General features: G+C 59.8%; 1 protein-coding gene across 1 annotated transcript; it reads left to right on the top strand.

Moving 5' to 3' along the window:
- Nucleotides 1–52: 52 nt before the first annotated feature.
- FANK1 (fibronectin type III and ankyrin repeat domains 1) lies at nucleotides 53–25,882 on the top strand. Its single transcript, XM_054729247.1, has 11 exons — nucleotides 53–145; nucleotides 11,709–11,886; nucleotides 13,483–13,607; nucleotides 18,615–18,696; nucleotides 20,144–20,218; nucleotides 21,790–21,855; nucleotides 22,112–22,277; nucleotides 24,496–24,639; nucleotides 25,318–25,395; nucleotides 25,470–25,514; nucleotides 25,640–25,882. Exons 1-11 carry the CDS (start codon nucleotides 133–135, stop codon nucleotides 25,796–25,798), a joined length of 1,131 nt encoding a protein of 376 aa, XP_054585222.1. The 5' UTR covers nucleotides 53–132; the 3' UTR covers nucleotides 25,799–25,882.

Raw genomic sequence — 25,882 nt, 5'->3', positions numbered from 1 at the left:
TTGGTCCCTCCCTCTCGCCGTCCTCCCGGCCCCGCCCCGGTCGTCAGGGCAACCGGCCGACGCCGGCCGCGGAGCAGAGGCGTTAGGAGGGGAGGCGCCCGGCTCGGCCCGAGGGCCCGGGAGCAGCTGGGCATGGAGCCCCCGGGTAAGGGCCCGGCGGCGGGGAGCGGGGACGCCCCGCAGGCCTTTAACGTTTTCGACCTAAAAATACGGTCCCCCTCGCGCTTTTCTCTTTCGGAGAGAGAAGGGGTACACCTGGCCGAGGGGTCCGCTGGGAGCCGGGGCTGGGAGTTGGGTAGCGGGGACAGGTGGATGCAGCGCCCCCAGTGGGTTGCTCCCGGAATGAACCCCGAGCAAATCTGGGCACTGCTGCTGTTACTGTCATCGGTGTCACTATTTGGGTTAGTTTGGGTCATTCATGTAAACAGTCAACCTGCTTCTAAAGTGTCAGCAGTGGAGCATGCAACGAGGCTGGGTCCTGCATTCCTTAGAGGAGAAAAAAAAGTTGAGCTTTGTCCAAGCGTATTTGGTTAGTGCCAGAGGTTCTACAAGGTAGGACAGGCACAAAATACGATTTCTTTTCATGTTTCCCGCATTCTTTGGCAAGCGGCGTGCGTTCCGGAACTATCAGGTCTAACAGGAGTTGTAACTGTTTTTCAGCTTCTCTAGCAACTAGTGCTCAGCCTTCTCTCCCCGGTTGGTTTTATTGTTCCTTTCGTTCCAGTGTTTCTGTAGAGACATCAACAATCTTAAATATCTTAAACCTTTTTAGCTTTGACCCTAAAAATCGCCTTTCTGTGCAGTTTTTAAAAAATATATATTTTTATTGATTTCAGAGAGAAGGGAGAGGGAGAGAGGAGAGATAGAAACATCAGTGATGAGAGAGAATCATGGATCGGCTGCCCCCTGCACACCCCACACTGGGGATCCAGCCTGTAATCCGGGCCTGGGCCCTGACCGGGAATTGAACCGTGACCTCTTGGTTCCTAGGTCCATGCTCAGCCACTGAGCTACAGTTTCAGAAGCGTAAGTACTTAGACCGGTGATGGCGAACCTATGACACGCGTGTCAGCACTGACACACGTAGCCATTTCTGATGACACGCGGCGGCCGCATGCTGAGGATGAAACATTTGCGACTAGAGTCTTGGAGTTAGTTTTTCCTCAAAGTGACACACTACCCGAGCTATGCTCAGTGTTTTGGCGAAGTTTGACACACCAAGCTCAAAAGGTTGCCCATCACTGACTTAGACCAAACCCATTCCCTGGGAGAAATGCTGGCATTTTCTTCAGGTCATTAGTTTCCAACAAGATTTTAAAAACTTGCTTTTAAACTCCTTTGCTGAGGAGAAAGGTTACAGTTGCGAGTTGCAGCTGCTTCAGTGGATTTGGTCCCGGGTCCCGCCCTGTGCCGGCCGCTCCGTTTCCCGGAGCCCATTGCGAGAAGACGACACACAGACTCAAGTTTTTGTGTCCTGTCAAACGGACAGCGGGCTGTGCTCGTTCTCTGTCTAGAGAAGGAATGAACGGAAGGGAAAGATCGTTAAAAAACAGGGCCTTCATTTCTCCCGCGTTGTGTCACGGTTCATCGTGTGCCCCGAACGTTCAAATTCTCCAGCGCTCACTGTCTGCAGGCCCAGCGCTCCCAGCGCCTCCTGTTCCAGACACTGCTCTGGGGCTGGGGCGCTGACGGTGGAGTGGTGAGGGGGCCGTCCCGGGAAGACTGAGCACTCGCTCCCCACGAACAAGTGAAGCCACCTGGGACCTCAGGGGGGCGGGCGCTAGAGGAGATGGCGGGGCTGCCTACAGCAGGAAGTAATACAGGCGGACGGACAGGCAGAGGGCCTGAGCCTGGCGGGTGGTGTGGGCTTGAGGCTCAGAGGAGGGAGAGTTGTAAAGCTGCAGCTAAGACGGCTGAGGGGTAGGAAGAGAGAGAGAGAGAGAGAGAGAGAGAGAGAGAGAGAGAGAGAGAGAGAGAGACCAGGAAGGCTTTGTAAAACTATGTCAGAAATGTGTCACGCATGTGAATTATATGTTTTGAGGTGGAAAATATTTAAGTAATCTATGCTTGGAGAATAGCTAAATGTATTCCTTTCTACATATTCTTAAATACTTGTATCAATTTAATCTTAAATAATTCAAACAGCATTTACCTTAGGAAATTCTTTCACAGCCTAATAAACACCATTTTGGATAAATATTTACTAAATCACTCGCTGTTATTAACTATTTACTAGGCCCTGGCCAGTTTGGCTCAGTGACTAGAACATTGGCCTGCAGACTGAAGGGTCTGGGGTTCAATTCCAGTCAAGGGCACAGGCCTGGGTTTCGGGCTCGATCCCCAGTGCGGGGCATGCAGGAGGCAGCCGATCCATGATTCTCTCTCATCATTGATGTTTCTATCTCTCTCTCCCTCTCCCTTCTTCTCTGAAATCAATAAAAATATATTAAAAATAAAAATAAATAAAAGGACAAGATTAATAAGTGGGTCTTTTAAGGTCCCTTTTAACTTTAAAATTAATTTTCAATCAGATTTTACCGGGTTCTCAAGTTATTTCATTGTCTCAACGATATTGGAGATCACTATGGATATGATATTACCAAGTACTACAATTATATATCCTGCTATCACTACTTTATTCAGAATATATTATATTGTCATGCCGATATTATCTAACATTTTAAGCCGGGTGTTTGCATGCTAACCCTTTGCTACCGAAGGGTTTTAGCATCTTACAAGCGTAGTTGGATGTGGCATCGGAACATTGATTTCAAGGAAGGATCCTCTTAATTGCTTTTAAGGATTAAACATAGATCTAAGGACAACACCAAGGAGCCGCTAGAAATTAACCCCAAGTCAGTCTTCTCCATCCTGTTTCCACACACTCAGTTTTCTATCACTTTTAGGCATGACCTTAATTAACCGAGTCGTTAAAACCCAATCAACGTCAAGTCTTCACCCCCGGCTGGTCCCCCTCTGGCAACAGGCGGGGGACGGGCTGCCCCCGTTTTTCAGAACAAGTCAGTCACCCCGGGGGGGGGGGGGCCCTGGGGGAAGGGCAAGGTAAACGGCCTTGGGCTGCTCCCCCGCCTTGGGCTCTGGGCTTCACATTCACATCTTTAATTATTTTCTCCCGAACTAACGCGCTGTTGGAAAGATAACCCGCGCATGAAACAGGGCAAAGGCACACCAGAAAGAAAGAATTTCCTCGTGAGGGACACCGCCAGGGGGCAGCCCTCCCTCTCACCATCTTTAGCCCACCCATCGCCCTGGGCACACACAATCTGAGTGAAAAAAAAGAAAAGTGAATATTTATAAAGCGCAGCAGCAAGATAAGCCCTAGCGGCACGTGCAAGCCTGTGCTGCCGCCTGTACCAACCCCGGGCCTCGCTTAGCCCCCCCCTTCCCCGCCCCCCTTCCCCGCCCCCCTTCCCCGCCCCCCTTCCCGCCGTGGGAGGGCACAGCAGGTGGAGACTGAGTCGTCCCTCTGACTCAGGCCGAGGCTGGCACTCAGGAGGGGAGGCCGCTTCCTCCCAACCCCCAGCCCATTTTCCAGGGCCTTCCTCCCCTCTCCCAGGACTTCGCCATCTTCCCATGGCTGCGGCCAGGACTCCCATCACCCCTAACCCCTCACTCCCGCCTCGCCCAGCAGCTGCTTCCCTCCACCTTCAACACCCCACACGGCCCTTTCCCGCACGCCCCGCTGGAGTCACCAGACCGGAGCGCTGGGGGTCTCTCCCCGCCCTGCCCCGCCTGCTCCACCGGGCGCCCCCTCCCTGCCCCGCCTGCTCCACCCTCCACCGGGCGCCCCCCTCCCTGCCCCGCCTGCTCCACCCTCCACCGGGCGCCCCCCTCCCTGCCCCGCCTGCTCCACCGGGCGCCCCCTCCCTGCCCCGCCTGCTCCACCCTCCACCGGGCGCCCAGAGCGGGCCCTTGTCCCATCGCACGTCGCTGTGTTTCTCCTCGGCCAGCATCGCCCCCAAGTTCTTACCGTCCGGCGCGTCTTCACACTCATCCCTAGAAGGTCCTGGCTGCCTCACACGCGGCACATCCGTCTTCTAGTTCCTTCAACCGGTCCAGCTGCTGGGAGGGCGGGCGAGGTCCCCCTCTGCCCGGTGCTGCCTCCGCCCTGGGGTCGGACTCAGTGTCCTCCGTCTTAGCTTCGGCGTCGCCTCCCCATGAGTCCTCCCTGCCCTCTAGGCGGCGCCCTCGCCCACCCTGCCCTTGGCTCTCCTGCTGCCATGGGGTGTGCAGCTCTTGGGTGAATGGAGACACGTTCCCCCGCTGGGCGCTGGTGGAGAGGGGCCGCCCGCCCGCCGACGGCCGGTGTCTGACCCGGAGCCAGCCCGGCGCGGGCCTTAGCTGCCTGGGCAGCGCTGCTGTGGGCAGCAGGGGCCTTCCGGAATGTTCTTCTCTTGGGTGCCCTGAGCTTTAAGAAGGAAGCCATTCCCTCCACAGCAGGAGGCTGGGCTCCGTGAGGTTCAAAGGCTTCAGGTCAAGTTCGGTAACTCGGGCTCCGGTACCGGCCTGTCAGGGGGCGTACACACAGGCCCTCTTCTTCCTTCACCGCCTGCCCGGGGCGCTGTGAGGCTCACTCTGCCCAGGGAAATACAGGAACGAGGCAGGCAATCTGACTTTGGGGATCAAAGTACTGCCGGGCCATAGACCCCACGAAGCACGAAACTTCAGCATCACCGCGGGCGATGTGTGTGCGAATTCCCGGCGTGACCAGCAGGAATCTGAGTGATGAATTACTTAACCCAGGAATGTGTTCGAAAGTCCGTGTAACAATCGTTTGCAAGTAGTCTTGGCCCCTAAAGAATATCGTTCTATCGGTTAGCTTATAATTCAAATATCCTTAAGAAATACATGCTTATGTAAATCAGGTTTAAACTTAAAAAAATCCCAAAGCAACACCGTTTAAATAAGCAGCTGTGGTTCAAAGCCCCATCAAAGTAGGACAACGCATCGCCACGCGGGCCTCCGGGGCTCGGCGGGTCACGGGGAGGGGCAAACCCACGCGCAGGAGGCAGCGGCGTCTCACCCGGCGCTGGGGTTCGCCCAGCACCGCCCCGGGCCAAGTCTGCTCCTGGTGCCTTGGACCTGACCGTGCTCTCCTGCCGGGAACAGGAAGCACTGTTAGGGCTTGCCTGCCGGGACGCCTGCCCAGCCCGGCCCGGCCCAGCTAGCCACCCAGCTTAAAGGAGGGGCCTGAGCCTTCAGCCTCCGGTGGCCTGTGAGTCACCAGGTCCGGGAGGAGGTGCAGGGCTCTGCCGTAAACAGCGTCTCCACGCTCAGCTCAGGGCAGGGCTGGGTGGGGAGAAAGCCAGGCCCTCCAGGGGATGCACATCCCAGGGCCTCCCCCCTGCATCCGGCATGCCTCCCTGGGAGGCGGGAGCGTTCCTTTCTCTCAGGCCCCAGGTGCCCGTGGCGTTAGCTGTGCCCGGCCCCGTCCAGGCTGTCTTCTCGGGTGGATCCTCCCGTCCTCACACCTTCCGCTTCCTGGTCTCGGCCTCCGATGTGCTGGCTGCCAGCTGCCTACCTGTCCTACAACCGGCTCTTAGACGTCACCATGGCCATCGCTTAGACGCTGCTGTCTGTTACCCTCCCCCAGCCCACGCAGGGCTCTGAGCTGAAGGCGAGGAGACCCTGCAGGCTCCCAGCTCCCGCCCCCTCGAGACTTACAGGAAGGGCCTCGCCACGGAGGAGTCACCCAGGAGTGACTCCATCTGCCTGTGGCTCAGGGACTCGCATGGCGGGTGCGCTAGGGCTCCCTCCCCGCGGCGAGCTGTGAGGTGGGCTTCTCCCGTCTTTTCCAGGAATGACACTTCCTGCCGAGATGGGGGCGGCCCGTTTTCACACCCGGTGCACGTGGATGTGCGGCTTGTCCTAACATGCAGCATGCATACACACACACAGATACACATCCATGTACTTCTTGTTCTGAAAAAGTCCAGAGCTCTAGAATAGTTCAGTCACGCAACCAACACACCAACTCCTCAGTTTGCCACATTTGAGTCTCTCCCCACCCTTTTAAAAATATTTATTTAAATATATTTATTGATTTATTGCTGACAGTATGACAGATGTCCCCCCATTTCTCCCCCAGGCCTTCACCACACTGTTGTCTTGTCTAGTCTCCCCCACTCTTAGTCTCCTTTTCTCTCTCTCCCTCTCGCCTCCCCCTCCCTGGGCACACACATGCACACACGCGCACATGTGCACGCACACACAAGCACACATGCACACATGCACACACAAGCACACATGCACACACATTTGAAGGTAGTTGTGCACATCCCTGCCCTTCAGTCTACACACTTCAGGATGTTTTTCCTAAGAACTAGGGCATTTCCCACGTAGCCCCAACACGGCGAGCGAATCCCCTAAACTCAGCATGCTGATATTATCTCATCCTCAGCCCCCTCCCTGTTCCCCTGGGGGTCTTCCTATTACCCTTCATTGCTGGTCTTGTTCCTTTTTTTAATATATATTTATTGGTTTCAGAGAAGAAGGGAGAGGGGAGATAGAAACATCAATGATGAGAGAGAACCATTGATTGGCTGCCTCCTGCACGCCCCCTACTGGGGATCGAGCCCGCAACCCAGGCATGTGCCCTTGACTGGAATCAAACCCGGGACCCTTCAGTCCAGAGGCCGATGCTCTATCCACTGAGCCAAACCGGTTAGGGCCCCACGTTTTCTTATTGCTGCGCAGCCAGTGTCGTCATTTACTGTGAGACCTGAAAGCTTCAGGGAAAGAAAAAGCCACCAGAACATCGGAGCCGCGGCCAGTCGCTCCCGGAGACACCAGCCTGGCCGGCTGGGAGCCTCACCAAGCATCGTCCTGGCTCTGACCCGAGAAATGTCCCGCTGGTCGCTGAGCCATTGCTGAGTTATCTCCACCTGTTTAACACGCAGAGTCCACGCTCCATGCGAGCGTGTGAGAGTGCACATTCGGAATTTTCCAAACTCCCAAGAAAACCCCAACACGGAATGCAGTGCCGTAAATCACGGAAACACAAAACAGAAATGTCTGCTGACAACAAGCCCAGTGATCAGGCGTCTGTTTCCTAAAAAGGGAGAAGGGTCCAAACGACGAGGCCTTTCAGGCGACACACGTGTCTCCGTCCCCGCGTTCTGGGCTGAGGTTGCTAGGAGACGGGATTGTCACGGGAAGTGTAACCGCAAACACGTGCTTTCACAGGGGGGCCTGCCATGCCCCGTCCTGTCTGACCACGGTCCTCACCACGTGGTCGCTCACGCTGCGCGACACCTAAGCTTGCGCCCTTTGCGGTCGCCCAAAGGAGGGCGTGTTGGTGACACCGACCCTGTCCGGGGCCTGGCACCCGGCGCCGCCTCGCCCCTGGGCGGCCAGATGGCCTGGGTCCCGCTCCCTCAGCGGGTCGGGCGGGTCTGCCGCCGCTGCTCGTCCTCCCATCGAGGTCACCGCCAGCACGACTTCCACGTGGCGCCCCGCACTTTGAGTCAATTTCAGGTGAAAAGAGGTGAATTTACAGGGGTGCCCCCAGCACCCAGGTGCCCATGGGAACGAGTGTTTCTGCCCTCAATACCCATGCCAGGGGCGCCACCCCTCCCTCAGGGACAGCCTCCTGTGGACAGAAGGTCCCCACCCCACATAGACTATGTCGTGGTCCTCATTCTTCGAGGTGCCACGTTCTAAGTGTGCGTTTCTTTCCCTTCATTTTCTCTTTTTTAAAAAATATATTTTTTTATTGATTTCAGAGAGGAAGCAAGAGGGAGGGATGGAAGAAACATCAATGATGAGAGAGAATCACGGATCGGCTGCCTCCTGCACGCCCCCCACGGGGGATGGAGCCCGCAACCCGGGCCTGTGCCCTGACCGGAATCGAGCTGTGACCTCCTGGTTCCTAGGTCGACGCTCAACCCCTGAGCCACGCCGGCCGGGCTCCCTTCATTTTCCAAAGCTCCACTGTGCATCTGAGTCTTTGCTTTTAAGAACAGCCATGTGCGCTCTCTCTCGGTGGCACTGCCACACACCCTCGGCGTCCTCTGGCCTGAGCCGCCCGAGCGGCCCTGCGGCTCACACCGGCACCGGCGTGCCTGGCACCAGCAGACGCTGAGCAGGCGCCAGGCTTGGCTGGTGGTCACTGGGACCTGACCCCGTGGCAGAGCAGCCCGATGAGGTGGGCACGGAAGTCCGACCAGGCGGAGCTGTTTAACTGGATTCGCATTAATTCCCCCCAAGGCGAAACACAATTCCCCCGAGAAGAGAAACGAAATCCTGAAGAATCCGATGTCTGTCAGGTGTGGCTGAGCTTGGCAAGGCCACCCAGGCCACTGCAGCATCTAAGACCTCCTCCTCCCTCCCCCCGCCCCCCCCGCAGGACCGGCCTGGGGGGCTGAGCCCACTCCTGCCTGGGGCCCAGGGGCCCTCACTCTCCGTCTGGAGGTTGGACTCAGTGCGGGGGGGTGGGGGGGGGAGGCGGGAGGAGGCGGAGTGGTGGGAGGTGGGTGTGAGCTCCGGCCCGGCTGGGAGCAGGAGGGGAAGAGCCACAGCCGTGGCAGGGAGCTGGCATCTGGGCTGAGGGAGGCGGGCCCACTCAGGGTGTGGGTCCCCTCGCTGAGGGCTCTGTCCACGGAACCTGGAACCCCGCCTGCAGTGAGGACGTGTGTCCTCGGGTGTGCGGGCCCGTGGACCTGGGCGGCGCGGGCCTTCGAGGCTTTGGGAGGGGGGTGCGTGGCTTTGGGAGGGGGGGTGCGTGGCTTTGGGGGGGTGTGTGTGTGGCTTTGGGAGGGGGGTGTGTGGCTTTGGAAGGGGGGTGCGTGGCTTTGGGAGGGGGGGTGCGTGGCTTTGGGGGGGGTGCGTGGCTTTGGGAGGGGGTGCGTGGCTTTGGGGGGGTGCGTGGCTTTGGGGGGGGGTGCGAGGCTTTGGGGGGGGGTGTGAGGCTTTGGACTAAATGCCCCCTCACAGCCATTCCCTCAGGCGTCCAGATGAATCTGTATCACTCTTGGCCATTCACTCGCTTATTAAGTAGGAAATTTAGGGAATTTTTTCCTGATAATGTTTTTCTTGGTTAAAAAAAGCCTTTCTCATAAATTTGCTGCTGCTGGGCTAGACCTGGTGAGAGGACAAACCCTCGGGGGGGCTGGTTTTGGCAGAGGCCACGCGCATTTCCATTTCTCTGTGTGACTTACGGGCAAGGCTGGCAGCGCCGGTGCAGGATGCCGCAAACAGGACCCGGGCCTGGCTCAGCCTGCGGCTGCCGCCGACTGGGAGGCGCCGGGAACGCGCCCGCCGCCCGCCACCCGCCCGGGGCCCAGGACTTGCCGCGACGGCTCTGCTCACCGCCGGCCAGGGCTCAGCTGCACCGAGACCAAGGCTCCGCGGTGCCAGGACAGGCCTCTGAGTTGGGGATTCTTTTTTCTTTTTTTTTTTTAAAGGGGCTTAGTATGGGTTTAATGCATTTAAAAGTCAGTTTGTCACATATTATTAAAAAGCCTGTGTTTCTTTTAAAATAAGTTTGGGGATACATACATAGGACGACCGCTGTTCGGGCGTGTGCTGTAGAGATTGGGCTTAAGGGAACGTACAGATTTGGCTGGCCATCTAGTCACTCGTCCGTCAATCAGAAAGCCTTTGTCAGCCCGGACCCTCTCCCTGGATCTTGGGTGCTCTTGGCCTTTGGCATTGACATGTACATGCTATTATTTATTTAAACCTGCATTTACATGTACATTTCATTATTCATTTAAATCGGCATTTACATATACATTTCATTATTCATTTAAATCGGCATTTACATATACATTTCATTATTCATTTAAATCGGCATTTACATATACATTTCATTATTCATTTAAATCGGCATTTATATATACATTTTCTTATTGATTGATTGGCATTAATATATAAATTTTATTGGTATTTTTTATTATTTGTTTCTTATTGGTATTTACATACACATTTTAGAATTGACTTATCGAGTTTCACAAACATGGTTGGCATTTCCATTGGGATTAAATGGATGGGTCATCTGGGGAGCACTTTATAGCATCCAACCTCCGACTCCACGGGCTTCCCTTCCCTCCCGTCTCTATGTATAAAAGAGGAATATGCAAATGGATGGAACAGCGGAACAACCAGAACCACCGCTCGACCGGACGCTCTGAGGCGCACTGACCTCCTCTCGGTCCCTCCCCCTGGCGGCAGGCTCTGATCCCGCGATGGTGAACGGGAACCGGGGTGGGTGGCAGCCTGGGAAGATGGCCCTGATCACAGGCCAGGCCTAGGGCCCGCACCCGCGCACGAATTTCGTGCGCCGGGCCTCTAGTTTATTATATCCGTAATACATTCTATATAAAATTATATGACTTTTCTCCATGAAGGGCTGACACATTTCGTAGATTTATTACTAGGTTTGCTGTATTCTTGGTGTTATTGTAAATTACATAATTTGTTAAAATTTAATTTCTAATTGTTTGGTGTACAAGCAGCTAACTTGCTATGTACATAATCCTATTGTTTTTAACCCGTGGCCACCGCTGACCTGTGTCCCTCTAGCGTGGCCTTTTTCAGAATGTCATCGAAGGGGACTCGGTCAGTGTGTAGCCTTCTGAGCATGACTTCCCTCAGCGGGATGCGCTCACAATGGACCCGGACTGTGTGTCTCGACTGGGTGGTGTTCTTTCATTGCCACGTGGCGTTTCATTGTATGGATGCTGCCTGGCTCCGCTCCCCACCATCGGAGCCACCTCGTCTGTGCCCACGCTCTGGCGCCTTCGGGGGGGGGGGGGGGGTTCCCATGGACGTTCACAGGCCGGTGTTTGAGCACAGGCTCCGGCTCATCCGGGGAAATACCGGGGATTGCGGCCACGCTGTCCGCCTGCGTCTGACTTCACATGGAAGCTGCCGGCATGTGAGCATCGCTCCGGACGCCGCGCCGGCCATTTGCCTTGGCTGCTTCGTGCACGGCTCCCCTTGCCGGGTGCGCTCTGAGCCTGTGTTTTTCCTGGTTGGTTTGTGAGAATGTTTATAGGGACCAGACACCACCCTTTGTCCTCTGTGTCGCCCGTGTTGGGACCAGCTGGGTCATTTGTCTCCTGTCTTGGTCTCCCAGCGAGTTCACCCAGGGTGACACAGGCCCGGCCACGAGGTGGCAGCGTGACCCTGAGTCCATCAACTCACGCAGCAGCCTCATCGTCGGAGACGTCAGCCAGCCTGCGGGGCCGGGAGTGAAGCCGGCATTTTAAAAATATATAAATCTTATTGATTTCAGAGAGGAAGGGAGAGGGGGAGAGAGAGAGAAACATCAATGAGGAGAGAGAATCATTGATTGGCTGCCTCCTGCACGCCACCTACTGGGGATCGAGCCCACAACCTGGGCATGTGCCCTGACCGGGACTCGAACCCTGACCTCCTGGCTCATAGGTCGATACCTGCATTTACATATACATTTTATTATTTATTTAAATTGGCATTTACATATACATTTCATTATTCATTTACTTAAATGCATAGGGGTTGCCGGGGGTGACACAGCCGGCCTGTGGGAGAACCTGGGAGCTCTCTGCACCCGCTGAGGGCCCCGTCACGGAGCTGCTCAGAGGTCGTCCAGGTCACGGGGCGGACGCTCACTCGCACGCCTGGTCCCGTGCGCCTGTCACGCACTCAGCGACCTCCTTCCCGAGGAGCGGGGTCCTGAGGCCGGTCTCCTTCTCTTTCAGGAGCCACGCCCTCCTCACGGCCTCACCCCCCCGTCGTGGGCAAGGTGACCCATCACAGCATCGAGCTGCACTGGGACCTGGCGCGGACGGCGAAGCGGCAGGGGCCGCAGGGGCAGTGGGCCCAGTTCTCCATCGAAGAGGAGGACCCCAGGACGCACGCCTACGGGGTCATTTACATGTGGGTGCTCGCGCCTCCTGGCGCCCCGCTCAGCTGCGGGGTCTGCGGCCTCTGCAGAGCCCCGTTTGGAGGCTCAGGAAAAGGAGGAGTCGGCAGCGCCGTCTGCGCCCATGCTTTTAGGAGTTACGATTCTTGGGAAATGGCAGAGACGCTGAAGCCAAACCTCCGGCACCTCTGGGGCTTCCTGGGCTTCTGGCCGGCCGAATGGCGTATTTAAGACCCCGAAACGCAGAGCCAGAGTCAAAGGGGGGCTTGGTGACATCAGCTGGGGGGCCCATCAGGCGGTCTGTCCGCAGGTGAGGGCTGGGTCCCCCCGGGTAAGGATTTCGATGGGGAAAGAGAAAGACACCATCTCTTCTCCCCTCGGCCCTCGTGCGGGCGAGGCTGTGCGGGTCTCATTCACGTGCTCGCTGCGGGGCGGCCAGGGGGACGCCGCACCGGAGGGACCCAGCCCGACGTGTGTCCGTTTCCTTGCGTCTCCCCGGGGGCCCGGGTGCGGCCCTGGCGCCGCGGGGCGGGCGTCGGGCCTCAGAGCCCAGGGCCCTGTTGCTGGGGAAACGCCGGCCTCCCCTCCGAGACCCGGCGACACAGGCCCGGCCACGAGGTGGCAGCATGACCCTGCGCGGATCCGCTCACGGCGCGTCCTTCAGACCGGCCAGGCCCGCTTTACCAAGCGCCGCAGGACATTCGGCCTGGGATGGGGGTTCAAGGGCCTCTTCTGGACTTACTGGTTCCGCTCGGGTCACCGCCAGCCTGTCCTGACCCTGTGGCGCCGTCCTTGACCCGGCTCTCCTCTCCCTTTGCACTCCCTCGGGCCTCCCCCTCGGCCTGCCACTCCCCCTGCCGTGCAGGCTCCCTGCTCCTGGCTGCACCCCCAGGGCCGCCCCTGCCCAGCGCTCTGGTGCTGGCGGGTGGACTGAGGCGGCCTTCTCCCTCGCTCCTGGCCTTTTATCCCTTTATCCTACCTTGCTACCTGAATTTTCTTTTCTTTTTAACATATTTTTTATTGATTTCAGAGAGGAAGGGCTGGGGAGAGAGGTAGAAACGTCAATGATGAGAGAGAATCCATGGATCGGCTGCCTCCTGCACGCCCCGCCCCCCTCCCCTTGGGGATCCAGCGCACGTGCCCTGACTGGAATTCAACCTTGACCTCCTGGTTCATAGGCCGACACTCAACCACTGAGCCCCACGGCCGGGCCTACGTTTTCTTTTCAATCTTCCTTTGGCCAGACCGTCTGCAGTGGGGCTCCACGGCCGGGGGACGGAGGTGCAGCTCCTTAGGCTGGCACCCGGCGCCCCCGCAGTTCCCCACCACCCCCTCCTCGTTCTGAGAGCGACCTCCGTCCCGGGAACGTGATCGTGCCTGCTAGGCCCTGGGCTAGCGCTGTGGCCTCGAGGGCTGGGAGGCGTGGGGGCCACGGGGACTTGTCCCTGGCGCTCGAGGTCCCGCAGGCTAGTGTGGGAGGCGGCCAGCGGCCAGGGCCAGACCTGCCGAACAGGCAGCGTTCAGAGTGCCTGTCCCCCCGCCCCCCCTCCCCCGGGACTGTCGGGGAGCACGCACCCAGTGTCCTGGTGTCCTGTGTCTCCTCCGTCCAGGGGGTACGCCACCAGGCACGTCGTGGAGGGGCTGCAGCCACGGACCCTGTACCGCTTCCGCCTCAAGGTCACCAGCCCCTCGGGGGAGTCTGTGCGCAGCCCGGCGGTCTCCGTGTCCACGGCCAGTGAGTATGCAGCCCCCGGCCCCTCATCCGCAGGCCCGGGAAGGCGACGGGGGCGGCGGGGAGGCGGGCGGCGGGCAGAGCACGTGCCTCCTGCTCGGCCCCACCAGCAGCAGAGACGGTTCAATCTTTTCTTTTAAAAAAATATATGTTATTGATGTTCTAGAGAGGAAAGTAGGATAGAGAGAGAGAAACATCGATGGGAGAGAAACATCATTGATTAGCTGCCTCCTGCAGGCCCCCCACAGGGGACAGACCCCTCACCCGGGCATGTGCCCGGCCGGGAGGGAACCGGTGCCTCTGGGTTCCTGGCTCCACGCTCAGCTGCTGCGGCACACCGGCCCGCACTGCTCCCAGCCGTCACCGGGGACGTCTGACGGCTGAACCGGTCAGAGCTGGCTCTGTGCCGGCCGTCCTGGCACACGGCACAAAAGGGCGGGTCCTTTCCCAGGGATCGGCGGAGCCGGGCTGAGCCGCTCTGCCCGGAGCCCCGGGGCGAGGCGCCCGCTCGGTGCGTTGTCCCTTGGGGCGTCTTGGGGACACACCGCTGACTCCTGGGGGGCTGGGGGGGGGTCTGCGAGTCGGGAAGGAAGACCAGGGCTGCTTCTGCCCCCGACAGGGAGGGAGGCCCCGCCCCCGGGCAGACAGGGGGGGACGGCTCGGCTGGCGGCTTTACGGCTCCTCGGCGTGGCGGCTCCGCCGTCCCTGCCTGCACGCGGTGCCGGTCACATGGTCAGAGATGTTCTCCCCGCTCTCCGGAACACACGGGTCTTGTTTTCGTTTTTTTTTGGTTGCACAAAGGAAACAGTTCTCTTGTGAGTAAAAGTTATTTCAAAATGTTATTCAATGTAGCATTTGGCGTGCGTGCATGTGTGTGGCGTGTGCGTGCGTGTGATCGCACGTGCATGTGCTTCCTCCCTGTGGCTCTGAAACGTGTCCTTTAGCCTGGTGCGTGGACACGTCTGCGTGGACTAGAGGGACCAGGTTCCGCGTGGTCCGTGATCGGCTGCACGGGCATCGGCTTCCTTGCAGCGGGCGTGGCGCCGGGTGGTCCCCGGGCTCGCAGCACAGTGACGCCCCCACCCCCTGCAGGCCCCTCTCCCTCCCGGCTGCTTGCTGCTCCCTTAGCTGTGGTTTATAAGGCCCGAAGCCCACTCTTAAGGAGGCGGCTCATGCTAAATGGGAATAAAAATGGGCACATTATGCAAAACCCCGAAAGGCCTGAGGGCTGGTCATTTGCATTCGGTGTGAAAGTGTTTTAATGAATCAAAGGCATGGACTGTGTTTGAATAAAGGACCCGGGCCTTTTCCCAGGTAGAGCACAGAGCCGCGCTGAAATGAGGCGTCAGTTTTAATCAGCCGGGCCCTTACAGAAGGGAGAGCAGCTGCTGCTTGTTAATTGGCAAATCTCTTCTCCAACGCGCTCGGCACTTACTCCGGCTCTTAATGGAGACGGCGATTCCACCGGCCAGGCGTCCCCACGCGCTGACCCCGGGCGATAACCTCTGCAGCTCCGTGACCCTCTCCCAGGAACCAGGGGAGGCCTCCTGAGGACCCCCTGCCCTTCCCCCCCCCCACTACCCTGTGGTCCTGCCTCATGGGGTCCAGCAGGAGGGGAGCCCTGGGGACCCCCTCCCACATTTGTAATTGCAGCCTCGGGGTGAACTTAGAAAAAGGCAAAGCCTGCCTTTCTTAGTTTTTAAAAAAATGTATTTTTATTGATTTCAGAGAGAAGGGAGAGGGAGAGAGAGATAGAAACATCAATGATGAGAAGCACTGATCGGCTGCCTCCTGCACGCCCCACCCTGGAAATGGAGCCCAAAACCTCGGCACGTGCCCTTGACCAGAATCAAACCCAGTGGCGGCGTGGCTCAGTGGTTGAGCATCGACCTATGAACCAGGCGGTCACGGTTGGATTCCGGCCAGGGCACATGTCCGGCTTGCGGGATTGATCCCCAGTGGGGGTGTGCAGGAGGCAGCCGATCCATGATTCTTAAATCAATAAAAACAAAATGTTTTTTTAAACTTAGCAGAATGGATGCATCTGGGGAATTGGCCGCTACCTCAGCCCATTAGACACCCCAGGGAGGCCTTGGCCTTGGCCTTGGCCGGAGGGGGACCAGGGACAGCTCGCTCAGCCTTCCAGCTCTCAGGGGTGTTGCTGGAAGAGGAGTCCCATTCAGAGCCTGTGAATAGGGTTTCAGCTGGGATGCCATTTTCTACAATTTAGTAGAAACGGGATGAACTTCCTACGTTCTTCTAGATCCGTGGTCGGCAAACCGTGGCTCGCGAGCCACATGCGGGTTTTTGGCCCCTTGAGTGTGGCTCTTCCACAAAATACCACGGCCTGGGCAAGTCTGTTTTGAAGAAGTGGCATTCGAAGAAGTTTAAGTTTAAAAAATTTGGCTCTCAAAAGAATTTCAATCGTTGTCCTGTTGATATTTGGCTCTGTTGGCTAATGAGTTTGCTGACCGCTGTTCTAGATGATTCTACGCAAATTACTTGTTTGTGAATTTTTAGGGACAGAACTTTTAGGAGGCTCAGGAGCGGGGGCTATTTGGTGCAATGGGACCCCCCCCACCCCCGTCCGCCTGCCCTCCTTTCCGGGAGGCGAGAGGGAGGGAGGCCTTCGGGGGTCGCGCTTGTCCCCGGAAGCGGGTGGGTCTCACAGCTGAGCATTTGAGTCTGTTCCTCGGGCCCAGGGTTCCGCCCTTGGCAGGACGGACGCCGAGGGCCTGGGACATCTGGCCTGGACCTGCTAGATGCCAGCAGCACCAGCCCTTAAGCTGTGACAACCAGCAGTGCCATCAGCCGTGACCAAGTGTCTTTTGGGGCAAAGCCCTGCCCTTCCCATAGCCCCCAGCGGAACGCCCGGCGGGGCATGGCCTCCCTGGGGATCAAGCCTGCAACCCGGGCATGTGCCCTGACCGGACAGTCCATCACGATGCTCTCATTTGAAGCTTTTGGTCTGAAAACTGAGGAATGATGGGAAGGAGGTAGGACGTGGCTGAAACGTCTGTAGGGTTTGCCCTGGCAGACAAAACTGTTATTCCAGAACATTTGTAACTTGGCTTCAGTTATTTGTTTTCCACAAGGAGAAAGGCTATCAGCTAACGGCCACTCCAGCAGCCCCCCCTTCATTCCTCTGCCTCCCTGCTCCCCAGTGTGCCGTTTGCCCGGCTCAGCATTTCCCAGGAAACCAGGAGAAAGTGGCCCCGTGCGGGGCCTGGCGTCCTTCCTCCGTGGGGAGCAGGCGGGGAGGGCATCTTCCTTCCCGTCTGGCGTCAGGGCCAGCCGCCCTCGGAGGCCGGAGGGCGAGAGGGCAGGTCGGGGTGTGCTGAGCCCCGGGGGCAGGCTGGGGGCAGGCTGGGGGCGGTGCTGAAGGCGGTGCTGGGGGCGGACAGCGGGTAGGGGCGGGCCTTTCCTCGGAGGGTTTAGAATAACCGCAGCTGAGAGTGGGCGCCACAGGGCCAGCGGCACTCTGGGCCCGGGGTCAAAGCTCGGCCTGTGAGTTCCTTAATAAACATTTGCTGAACGAACGGGGGAGACTCATGCCTGTGGGCCAGGCAGGTGTTCGCAGGGTGAGGGGCTGGGCTCGGCGGAGAGCAGGGTGGGCGTGAGAACGGGCCGCTGCTGGCCGCTCCTGTCCCCGCAGCCACAGCCACGTGCTGGGCGCTTAGAGGTGCCGGGGCTCTGCTGGGGTCACCGTGTTATCGCACGGAGCTTCCTCAGGATTGTCGGAACGTGAAACAGACGAAGCCGCGAAGTCAGTGCCTTGAACAGTGACTTCCTTCACGCGTCCCTTTATCCTCTCACCCTGCGCCTGCCCCCTGCCCCTTCTCTCTCCGGGGAGTTCCTGCCCCCGCCCCCCAAGGCCCCCTGCCCCCTGCCCCTTCTCTCTCCGGGGAGTTCCTGCCCCCCCAGGCCCCCTGCCTCCCGCCCACTTCCTGTCCTGTGCCGGCCCTCAGGCCCGGCTTCCTGCTCTGCCCATTGGAGGGCTCGCTCCCCTAGCTTGGCTTTGTCACCGTGTCCTGCTTCTCTGGGCTGAGCCCCTCCCCCCTCCCCCCCCCCCCCCCCAGCTCCGGGGAGACAGGCCCGTGTGACGTCTTCTCCCGGGAGAACGGAACGGTGACCGCGGCGGCCTCCTTGTTGGTTGTTCAGATGGTTCAGAGACGCGTGGAACGAGCCCCGCGCGTGTGACAGTGGGAGCGCCTCCCTGTACACCAGCACCTGCTCAGTCTCACAAACCCGAGGGGGTTATTTTCAAATGTTACTGAGCAGTCGCGAGGCAATACTTTTATAGCTTGAAAATGTCCCAAGCCTTTAGGATAATCTAAAGGTCCTTCTCTCTCTCTCTTTTTTTTTTTTTAATTTTTTATTTTATTTATATATTTTATTGATTTTTTACAGAGAGGAAGGGAGAAGGATAGAGAGTTAGAAACATCGATGAGAGAGAAACATCGATCAGCTGCCTCCTGCACACCCCCTACTGGGGATGTGCCCGCAACCAAGGTACATGCCTTGACCGGAATCGAACCCGGAACCCTTGAGTCCGCAGGCTGACGCTCTATCCACTGAGCCAAACCGGTCTCGGCCTCTCTCTCTCTTTTTAAAAGTATTTTAATTGATTTTTTACAGAGAGAGGAAGGGAGAGGGAGAGAGATAGAAACATCCAGTGATGAGAGAGAATCATGGATCGGCTGCCTCCTGCACGCCCCCCACTGGGGATGGAGCCCGCAAACCGGGCATGTGCCCTGACCGGGAATCGAACCGTGACCTCCTGGTTCATAGGTCAGTGCTCAACCCCTGAGCCACACTGGCCGGGCTAAATGTTCTCTTAACATGTGGAAACAAGGTCCTTGTCAGTGAACGACAACCCTGAGTGGGAAACGTAGGTTCGCTTACTGGAATAGCGGGCACCTCCTTGGAGGGAGGGAGGGAGGGAGGGCTGCGATGGGGCTTCCGTGGTGTCGGGTGACGGCCCCCCCCCCCCACCGTCTGCTTCCTCAGGAGAGCCCATGAGCAGCGAGCACCTCCATCGGGCGGTCAACGTGAATGACGAGGACTTGCTGCTGGGAATCCTCCGAGGAGGGTGAGAAGCTGCCGTTCCTTGTTTTCTTTCATTTCGTTACATGTCTAGCGCCCACGTGTGCAGACAAACGCATGACGCAGCTTTATCTTACTTTCGGAGCGTTTCCCGTGCCCGTGACCCGGGCTCCCACGTGCATCTCAGGTGACCGGGGTGAGCTCAGCCTAGTTAATAAAGGTGATGAACACGCCCCGTGTCCGTGTTCCGTTTTGTAATCCTTTAATGAAAACTGAGAAAGGCAATGGCGGGTCTCAGTACAGTGTTTTCTTCCCAGAAATCTTGCTCACCTGCCGCAGCCTGTAGGCAAGTTCAGCCCCAGCGCCCCATCTAATTCCTGACGAGCCAGGGCCCCACGCCGGCTGCTAACGCCAAGGCCAGCTCACCGGGAAGTGGCGCGGCAGTGGCTGCAGGTGGTTTGAAGCCGCCTCTTAAGTGAAGCTCGGAAAATGTTATCTGGGTTCTTTTTTTTTTTCTGTTGTAGCTGTGACTGTGCTCCCCATTTCCTTGTAAGAAAGAGTTTATTGAGCTCATTGGGGTGACATGGATTAATAAGATCTATAGGTTTCAGGGGTACAATTCTACAATCACCACCTGCACACGGTACTGCGTGTTCACCCCCCAGAGTCAAGTCCCCTCTCGTCACCATTTGCCCCCCTTTTCCCTCCTCTACCTCCCACCCCCTCTCCCCCTGGCCATCTCCATGCTGCTGTCTGTGTCTAGGAGTTTGTTTTTTTTCTTTGCTTAACCCCTTCACCTTTCTCACCGCCCCCCACCCTCCCCCTCTGGCGGCGGCAGTCTGTGCTCTTATCTATGAGTCTGTCCTACTTGGTCGGGTTTATTTTGTTCATTGGACTCCACATGTAAGTGCCATCATAGGCCCCGTCTTTGTCTGCCGGCTTATTTCACTTAGCAGTGTTCGCCAGGCCCCTCCCTGCGGCTGCAGAAGGTAAGTGTTCCTTCCCTGCCTCCGAGGAGGATGGGCTCCTCTGGAACTAGCGGCTCTGGGCTCTGGGGAAGAGAAGGTCCCCAAAAGTCAAAGCATTAAGCTGGTGTGCAGTGGCCCTGCCTTTGGGCGGGCGCCATGGGAACCAGGGAAAAGCGGGGCACCCCCCAGTGGGGGCTCCCGTCCCTGGAGCTGCGAGTCTGCCCGGAGAACCCCTCTCCCCCTCGCTCATTTGAGGGGCTGTGTTCTCCAGAGTCTCATCAGCTCCGGTGAAGTTTCGAGTTGAAGCGAGCACCTATTTGAAGTGAAATTACAGCAGTTTTCTCCCCTTTTCTTGTGAATTTGAATGTATTCGGCAGGGCGGTCTAAGACAACAAAAACAGAATGGCCCGGAAGAAATTGGGGTTCTGGGTAAAAGGAACCATTTCAGCCGCCTGTGCCAGGGGGACGTCAGCTGCGGGTCTGCAGGCAGCCGGCGGGCGTGCTGACCCTTCTCTCTGTTCCCAGCACCGTGAAGGTGGACGTTCCCAACAAGCTGGGCCTCACCGCGCTGATGGTGGCTGCGCAGAAAGGGTACACCAGGTGGGCGGGCCTTCTGTCCTACCTGCAGTGATGGGCGGGCCTCCTCTCCTACCTGCAGTGATGGGCGGGCCTCCTGTCCTACCTGCAGTGATGGGCGGGCCTCCTCTCCTACCTGCAGTGATGGGCGGGCCTCCTCTCCTACCTGCAGTGATGGGCGGGGCTCCTCTCCTACCTGCAGTGATGGGCGGGCCTCTCCTACCTGCAGTGATGGGCGGGGCCTCTCCTACCTGCAGTGATGGGCGGGGCCTCCTCTCCTACCTGCAGTGATGGGCAGGCCTCTTCTCCTACCTGCAGTGATGGGCGGGGCCTCCTCCCCTACCTGCAGTGATGGGCGGGGCCTCTCCTACCTGGAGTGATGGGCAGGGCCTCCTCCCCTACCTGCAGTGATGGGCGGGGCCTCCTCTCCTACCTGCAGTGATGGGTGGGGCCTCCTCTCCTACCTGCAGTGATGGGCGGGCCTCCTCTCCTACCTGCAGTGATGGGCGGGCCTCCTCCCCTACCTGCAGTGATGGGCGGGCCTCCTCCCCTACCTGCAGTGATGGGCGGGCCTCCTCTCCTACCTGCAGTGATGGGCGGGCCTCCTCTCCTACCTGCAGTGATGGGCGGGGCCTCTCCTACCTGGAGTGATGGGCAGGGCCTCCTGTCCTACCTGCAGTGATGGGCGGGGCCTCTCCTACCTGCAGTGATGGGCGGGGCCTCTCCTACCTGCAGTGATGGGCGGGCCTCCTCTCCTACCTGCAGTGATGGGCGGGGCCTCTCCTACCTGGAGTGATGGGCGGGGCCTCTCCTACCTGCAGTGATGGGCGGGGCCTCCTCCCCTACCTGCAGTGATGGGCGGGGCCTCTCCTACCTGCAGTGATGGGCGGGGCCTTCTCCAAAGGCTGCAGCCCGGCTGGGGCAGGAGGGAGAGGGTGGGGAGGAACCCCGCTTTCCTCTCTTTCCAATTGCGCCCAACACAAACACCCCCGGGGCTCTTGCAGTCACACAGCAGCAGAGGGAACGCAGGTGCGCAGCACACGGCGAGGAAGAGAGGTCGCCATTGGCCCGCACCTTCCATATCCTGGGAAAACTGGTCGTTGGGATTTCAATTTCTTTTTTGAAAAAAGGGGGAGAAGGATTTAATTCTGGAAAACACACTTCCTTGGTGGGTTGCTAAGACCTAACTCTCCGTGACCCACGTCATCATCTCCATTCCACACGGAGACAGACTTAAATACCAATCGCTTGTTTTTCAATCACATTGATATTTTAACTACAACCCATTTTTTCAAAATAGAACTGCATTTTCATGAAGTGCTGCCACTTTAAAATACACTTAACGTGGTCGTTAAAGTGACAGTAAACTATAGTTTGATGGTTCCGATTACAAGGCGTAGTTTGCTTTCAATGAGTAATTCCTGGAAAGGGCACCCCCGTTTTTGGGGGTGAGTGGGGACAGGTAGTGTTCTGGCTTCTGGCTTAGTGATGCGGGTCTCTGAGGCCAGCCTGCCGAGCTGGAGCGGAGGCCGCGGTGAGGGGTCCCCACCCCTCGGAGCCGCTTACCCAGCCTCGTTTGAATCCGTCTTCTTCAGGCTCGTGAAAATCCTCATCGCCAACGGCACGGACGTGAACCTGAGGAACGGCAGCGGCAGGGACAGGCGAGTGACGGGAAGGCATTCCCCCGGGCGTGTTCCTGGGCTCCGCCCGCGGGTGGATTTAACTGTGCGGTTCCTTTGTCAGTAGGAGCGGTGAGCGCCGCCCCCTGCAGGAAAGGGGGACAGCGCGGTGAATGCATTCATCCCGTTCCTTCACCCCGCGGGCGATGGGGTGTCCCCCTGGCCTCCCCCCCGGAATCGGGATTTCCTTCTCAGGCGGAAAGCAGGGAGGGGGCTCACACCATGGCCCTTCCCGCAGCCTGATGCTCGCGTGCTACGCGGGGCACCTGGACGTGGTGAAGTGCCTCCGAGGGCACGGCGCCTCCTGGAGGGCTCGCGACCTGGGCGGCTGCACGGCGCTGCACTGGGCGGCCGACGGCGGCCACTGCCACGTGGTCGAGTGGATGCTGAAGGACGGCTGCGAGGTACGGGCCCCCCTTAGCTGTGGGTATGGCCCCCCCTTAGCTGTGGGTACGGCCCCCCCTTAGCTGCGAGGTACGGGCCCCCCTTAGCTGTGGGGTACGGCGCCCCCTTACCTGCGAGGTACGGGCCCCCCCGTTAGCTGCCAGGTATGTCCCCCGCCCCGTTAGCTGCAAGGAACAGGCCCCCTGTTAGCTGTGAGAAACGGGCCCCGCATTAGCTGTGGGGTACAGGCCCCCATTAGCTGTAAGGTATGGCCCCCCATTAGCTTTGAGGTACAGACCCCGTTAGCTGTGAGGAACTGGCTCCCCGTTAGCTGCATGCATGCAGGGGGGTGAAGGGGGGCTGGGGCGCCGCCCAGGGCCCAGGAGATGCGGGCCTCGCAGTGGGATGTGGAGATGCCCGAGGGCGGTCTCTGACCCACCAGCAAGCAGGCTCCCGAAGGCCATGGTGGAGCTGACAGGAGAGCGAGGCTTCCGAGGGCCGGGCAGGCTCATCCCGGGGGGCGGGGGGGGGTAGAGGGGGGTGGGGGTGGGGTGGGAGGGCCAGTGAGGCCAGAGCGCAGCGGACCTGCCCGTGCCCCCGGCGCCCGCGTCCTCGGCCCCCGGCGCCCGCGTCCTCGGCCCCCGACACCCGCGTCCTCTGTCGAGCCCGCCCTCCTCCGCCTCCTCCTTTAGGCCGCCACAGAGCACCTGCTGCCACGCCTCAGGGCGTGGCCCCCGTGGCTCCCAGAATTAGATGGTTTCATTCTCCTTTGCTTTAAAGAGGAGTCATTACAAAAATCCTTCAACACCCCAGCTGGCTGCACCAAGACCAGGGGACCAGCTCCCGGCACCTTTGCCTGGCGGGCTCTCGGGTGGCCTGGGGCTGGGGGTGGCCTGGGGCTGGGGGTGGCCTGGGGCTGGGGGTGGCCTGGGGCTGGGGGTGGCCTGGGGCTGGGGGTGGCCTGGGGCTGGGGGTGGTCTGGGGCTGGGGGTGGTCTGGGGCTCAGGGGTGGTCTGAGGCTGGGGGTGGCCTGGGGCTGGGGGTGGCCTGGGGCTGGGGGTGGCCTGGGGCTGGGGGTGGTCTGGGGCTCGGGGGTGGTCTGGGGCTGGGGGTGGTCTGAGGCTCGGGGGTGGCCTGGGGGTCGGGGGTGGCCTGGGGCTGGGGGTGGTCTGGGGCTCGGGGGTGGCCTGGGGCTGGGGGTGGTCTGGGGCTCAGGGGTTACCTGGGGCTGGGGTTGGCCTGGGGGTCGGGGGGTGGTCTGGGGCTGGGGGTGGCCTGGGGCTGGGGGTGGCCTGGGGCTCAGGGGTGGTCTGGGGCTCAGGGGTTACCTGGGGCTGGGGGTGGCCTGGGGGTCGGGGGGTGGTCTGGGGCTGGGGGTGGCCTGGGGCTGGGGGTGGCCTGGGGCTGGGGGTGGCCTGGGGGTCGGGGGTGGTCTGGGGCTGGGGGTGGCCTGGGGCTGGGGGTGGCCTGGGGGTTGGGGGTGGTCTGAGGCTGGGGGTGGCCTGGGGCTCAGGGGTGGTCTGAGGCTCAGGGCTGGCCTGGGGCTGGGGGTGGCCTGGTGGTTGGGGGTGGCCTGGGGCTGGGGGTGGCCTGGGGCTGGGGGTGGCCTGGGGGTCGGGGGTGGCCTGGGGCTGGGGGTGGCCTGGGGGTCGGGGTGGCCTGGGGCTGGGGGTGGCCTGGGGCTCGGGGATGGCCTGGGCTCGGGGGTTGGAAGCACAGCTGTGGCTTAGCGATCAGGAACGGAGCTCGGGCTTCCGAGGACGTAGCTGGGGCAGCTCGGGCACGGTTCCCGCTGACGGTTCCGAAAGCCCGAGTTCGAGACTTCAAAGCCGTGAAATGAAGGGTCAGGCGTGGGGACCGGGAGCCACGGGAGATGCGCCCTGATCTCGCCCGCCAGGCGGCCGGGAGCCCTGAGCGCGAGGCCGAGGCCTGGGGGGGCGCTGCGGCGAGGAGCCCGCCTCCGGGAGCGCTGGGAGGGCCGCTCGCGTCTGTCTCTGAGGCGCGGACGTGGGTGGAGATCCCCGTGGGGACTCCCGGGACATCTCAGCACCGACACAGGGACCCCACCACGCTTCTCCCCGCGTGCCATTGTGACTCACACGAGCGCAGCCCCGCAGCCTCACCGAGGGAAGACCCGTCTAAGCGAGGGGCACTCGGGCCAGTGCTCACGTTTGTAGGCTCCCACGAACACGTTTACGGACAAGGAACCAGCGTGAGTGCTGCCCTGTGGCCTCCCAGGTGGACGCCGTGGACGCTGGCTCGGGCTGGACCCCCCTCATGAGAGTGTCGGCCGTCTCGGGGAGCCAGAGGGTCGCCTCCCTGCTGATCGAAGCCGGCGCCGACGTGAACACGAAGGACAAAGACGGGAAGACCCCTCTGATGGTGGGCCCCTCGGCCAGGGCCCGGCCGTCCTCGGCGTCGGGCCAGGGCCCCCCACGGGTCGGGCGGTTCTGGGCGTTGAGCTGTGTCCCAGCCCCGGGCCTGGGTGTGTGGTTCCCATCGGCCTGTTAACAAAGGCCTGACCATGTCACCATCGTATTTTGGTGTCTTTTTCACAACTATTTCTTTTTAAAAAAATAATTTTTATTGATTTCAGTGAAGGGAGAGGGAGAGAGAGAGAAACATCCATGATGAGAGAGAATCATGGATCGGCTGCCTTCTGCACGCCCCACACTGGGGGTGGAGCCCACAAACCTGGCATGTGCCCTTGACCGGGTGGGAATCGAACCCTGACCTCCTGGTTCATGGGCCGATGTTCAACCCCTGAGCCACGCCGGCTGGACCACAACCCTTTCTTTAGGAATTGCTTCCCCTGGTCCCCGGCCATTGTAGGATCAAAGCAGACCTGTTACTACAGAGAGTGTCATCTCAGTGTGTGAAAGGCAGGCCCACGTCCGTGTTCCTCCCAGTCCTCGCCGCAGTGACCGCACGCGCACACGGCCGCCACGGCCCCTGCCTCTGGGGGCGCCAGCGGCTTTCCCGGGTTCACCCACAGCCGGGACCCCCTCCCTGCGGGGAGCGGGGTGCCCGCTCGCCCCAGCTCGTCTGTCTCTGTCCCAGGTGGCCGTGCTGAACAATCACGAGGAGCTGGTCCAGTTGCTGCTGGACAAAGGGGCGGACGCAAGTGTGAAAAACGAGGTGAGTGACGCGCTCCGGTCGTCCCGGGGAGAAGGCGCCCGCTCAGTGTCACCCTGTCCTTTGTTTCCCTCCAGTTTGGCAAAGGCGTCCTGGACATGGCCAGGGTGTTCGACAGGCAGGTGGGTGCCCCCGCCGCCTCTCCAGCCCCTTCCGCAGCGCGTGCTTTGGAAACACCCTGTCCCCCCCTCTCCCGTCCTCCCCCCTCCCGCCCCCCCGGTCACGCCGCCTGCCCCTGTCCACCCAGAACATGGTCTCCCTGCTGGAGGAGAGGAGGACCCGGCAGGAGCCCAAGAGGTCGCCGACCCTGCTGTCCGCCGGCCCGGGCGCCGCGTGTCTGCGGAAGGCGAGCGGCAGGACGCCGAGCGTGGCCGTGGAGCTGGAGAAGGAGAGCCTGCGCCTCTGAGCCGGACGCGGAGCATTTATTTAGTTGGAGATTCGCAGTGACTTTTGTAACGTACAACGTCCCCACTTTGAAATACACCTCTTA

Source organism: Eptesicus fuscus, chromosome 17, assembly GCF_027574615.1.
Source record: "Eptesicus fuscus isolate TK198812 chromosome 17, DD_ASM_mEF_20220401, whole genome shotgun sequence".
Taxonomy (NCBI): Eukaryota; Metazoa; Chordata; class Mammalia; order Chiroptera; family Vespertilionidae; genus Eptesicus; species Eptesicus fuscus.
This window is presented reverse-complemented; position numbering and strand designations above follow the sequence as displayed.

Bases quoted from the DNA above. Each gene is read 5' to 3' on its own strand.
- FANK1 (XM_054729247.1), top strand. The intron at 22,278-24,495 runs GTACGGGCCCCC...GTGGCCTCCCAG, and splicing joins TGCTGAAGGACGGCTGCGAG to GTGGACGCCGTGGACGCTGG. The intron at 25,396-25,469 runs GTGAGTGACGCG...GTTTCCCTCCAG, and splicing joins ACGCAAGTGTGAAAAACGAG to TTTGGCAAAGGCGTCCTGGA.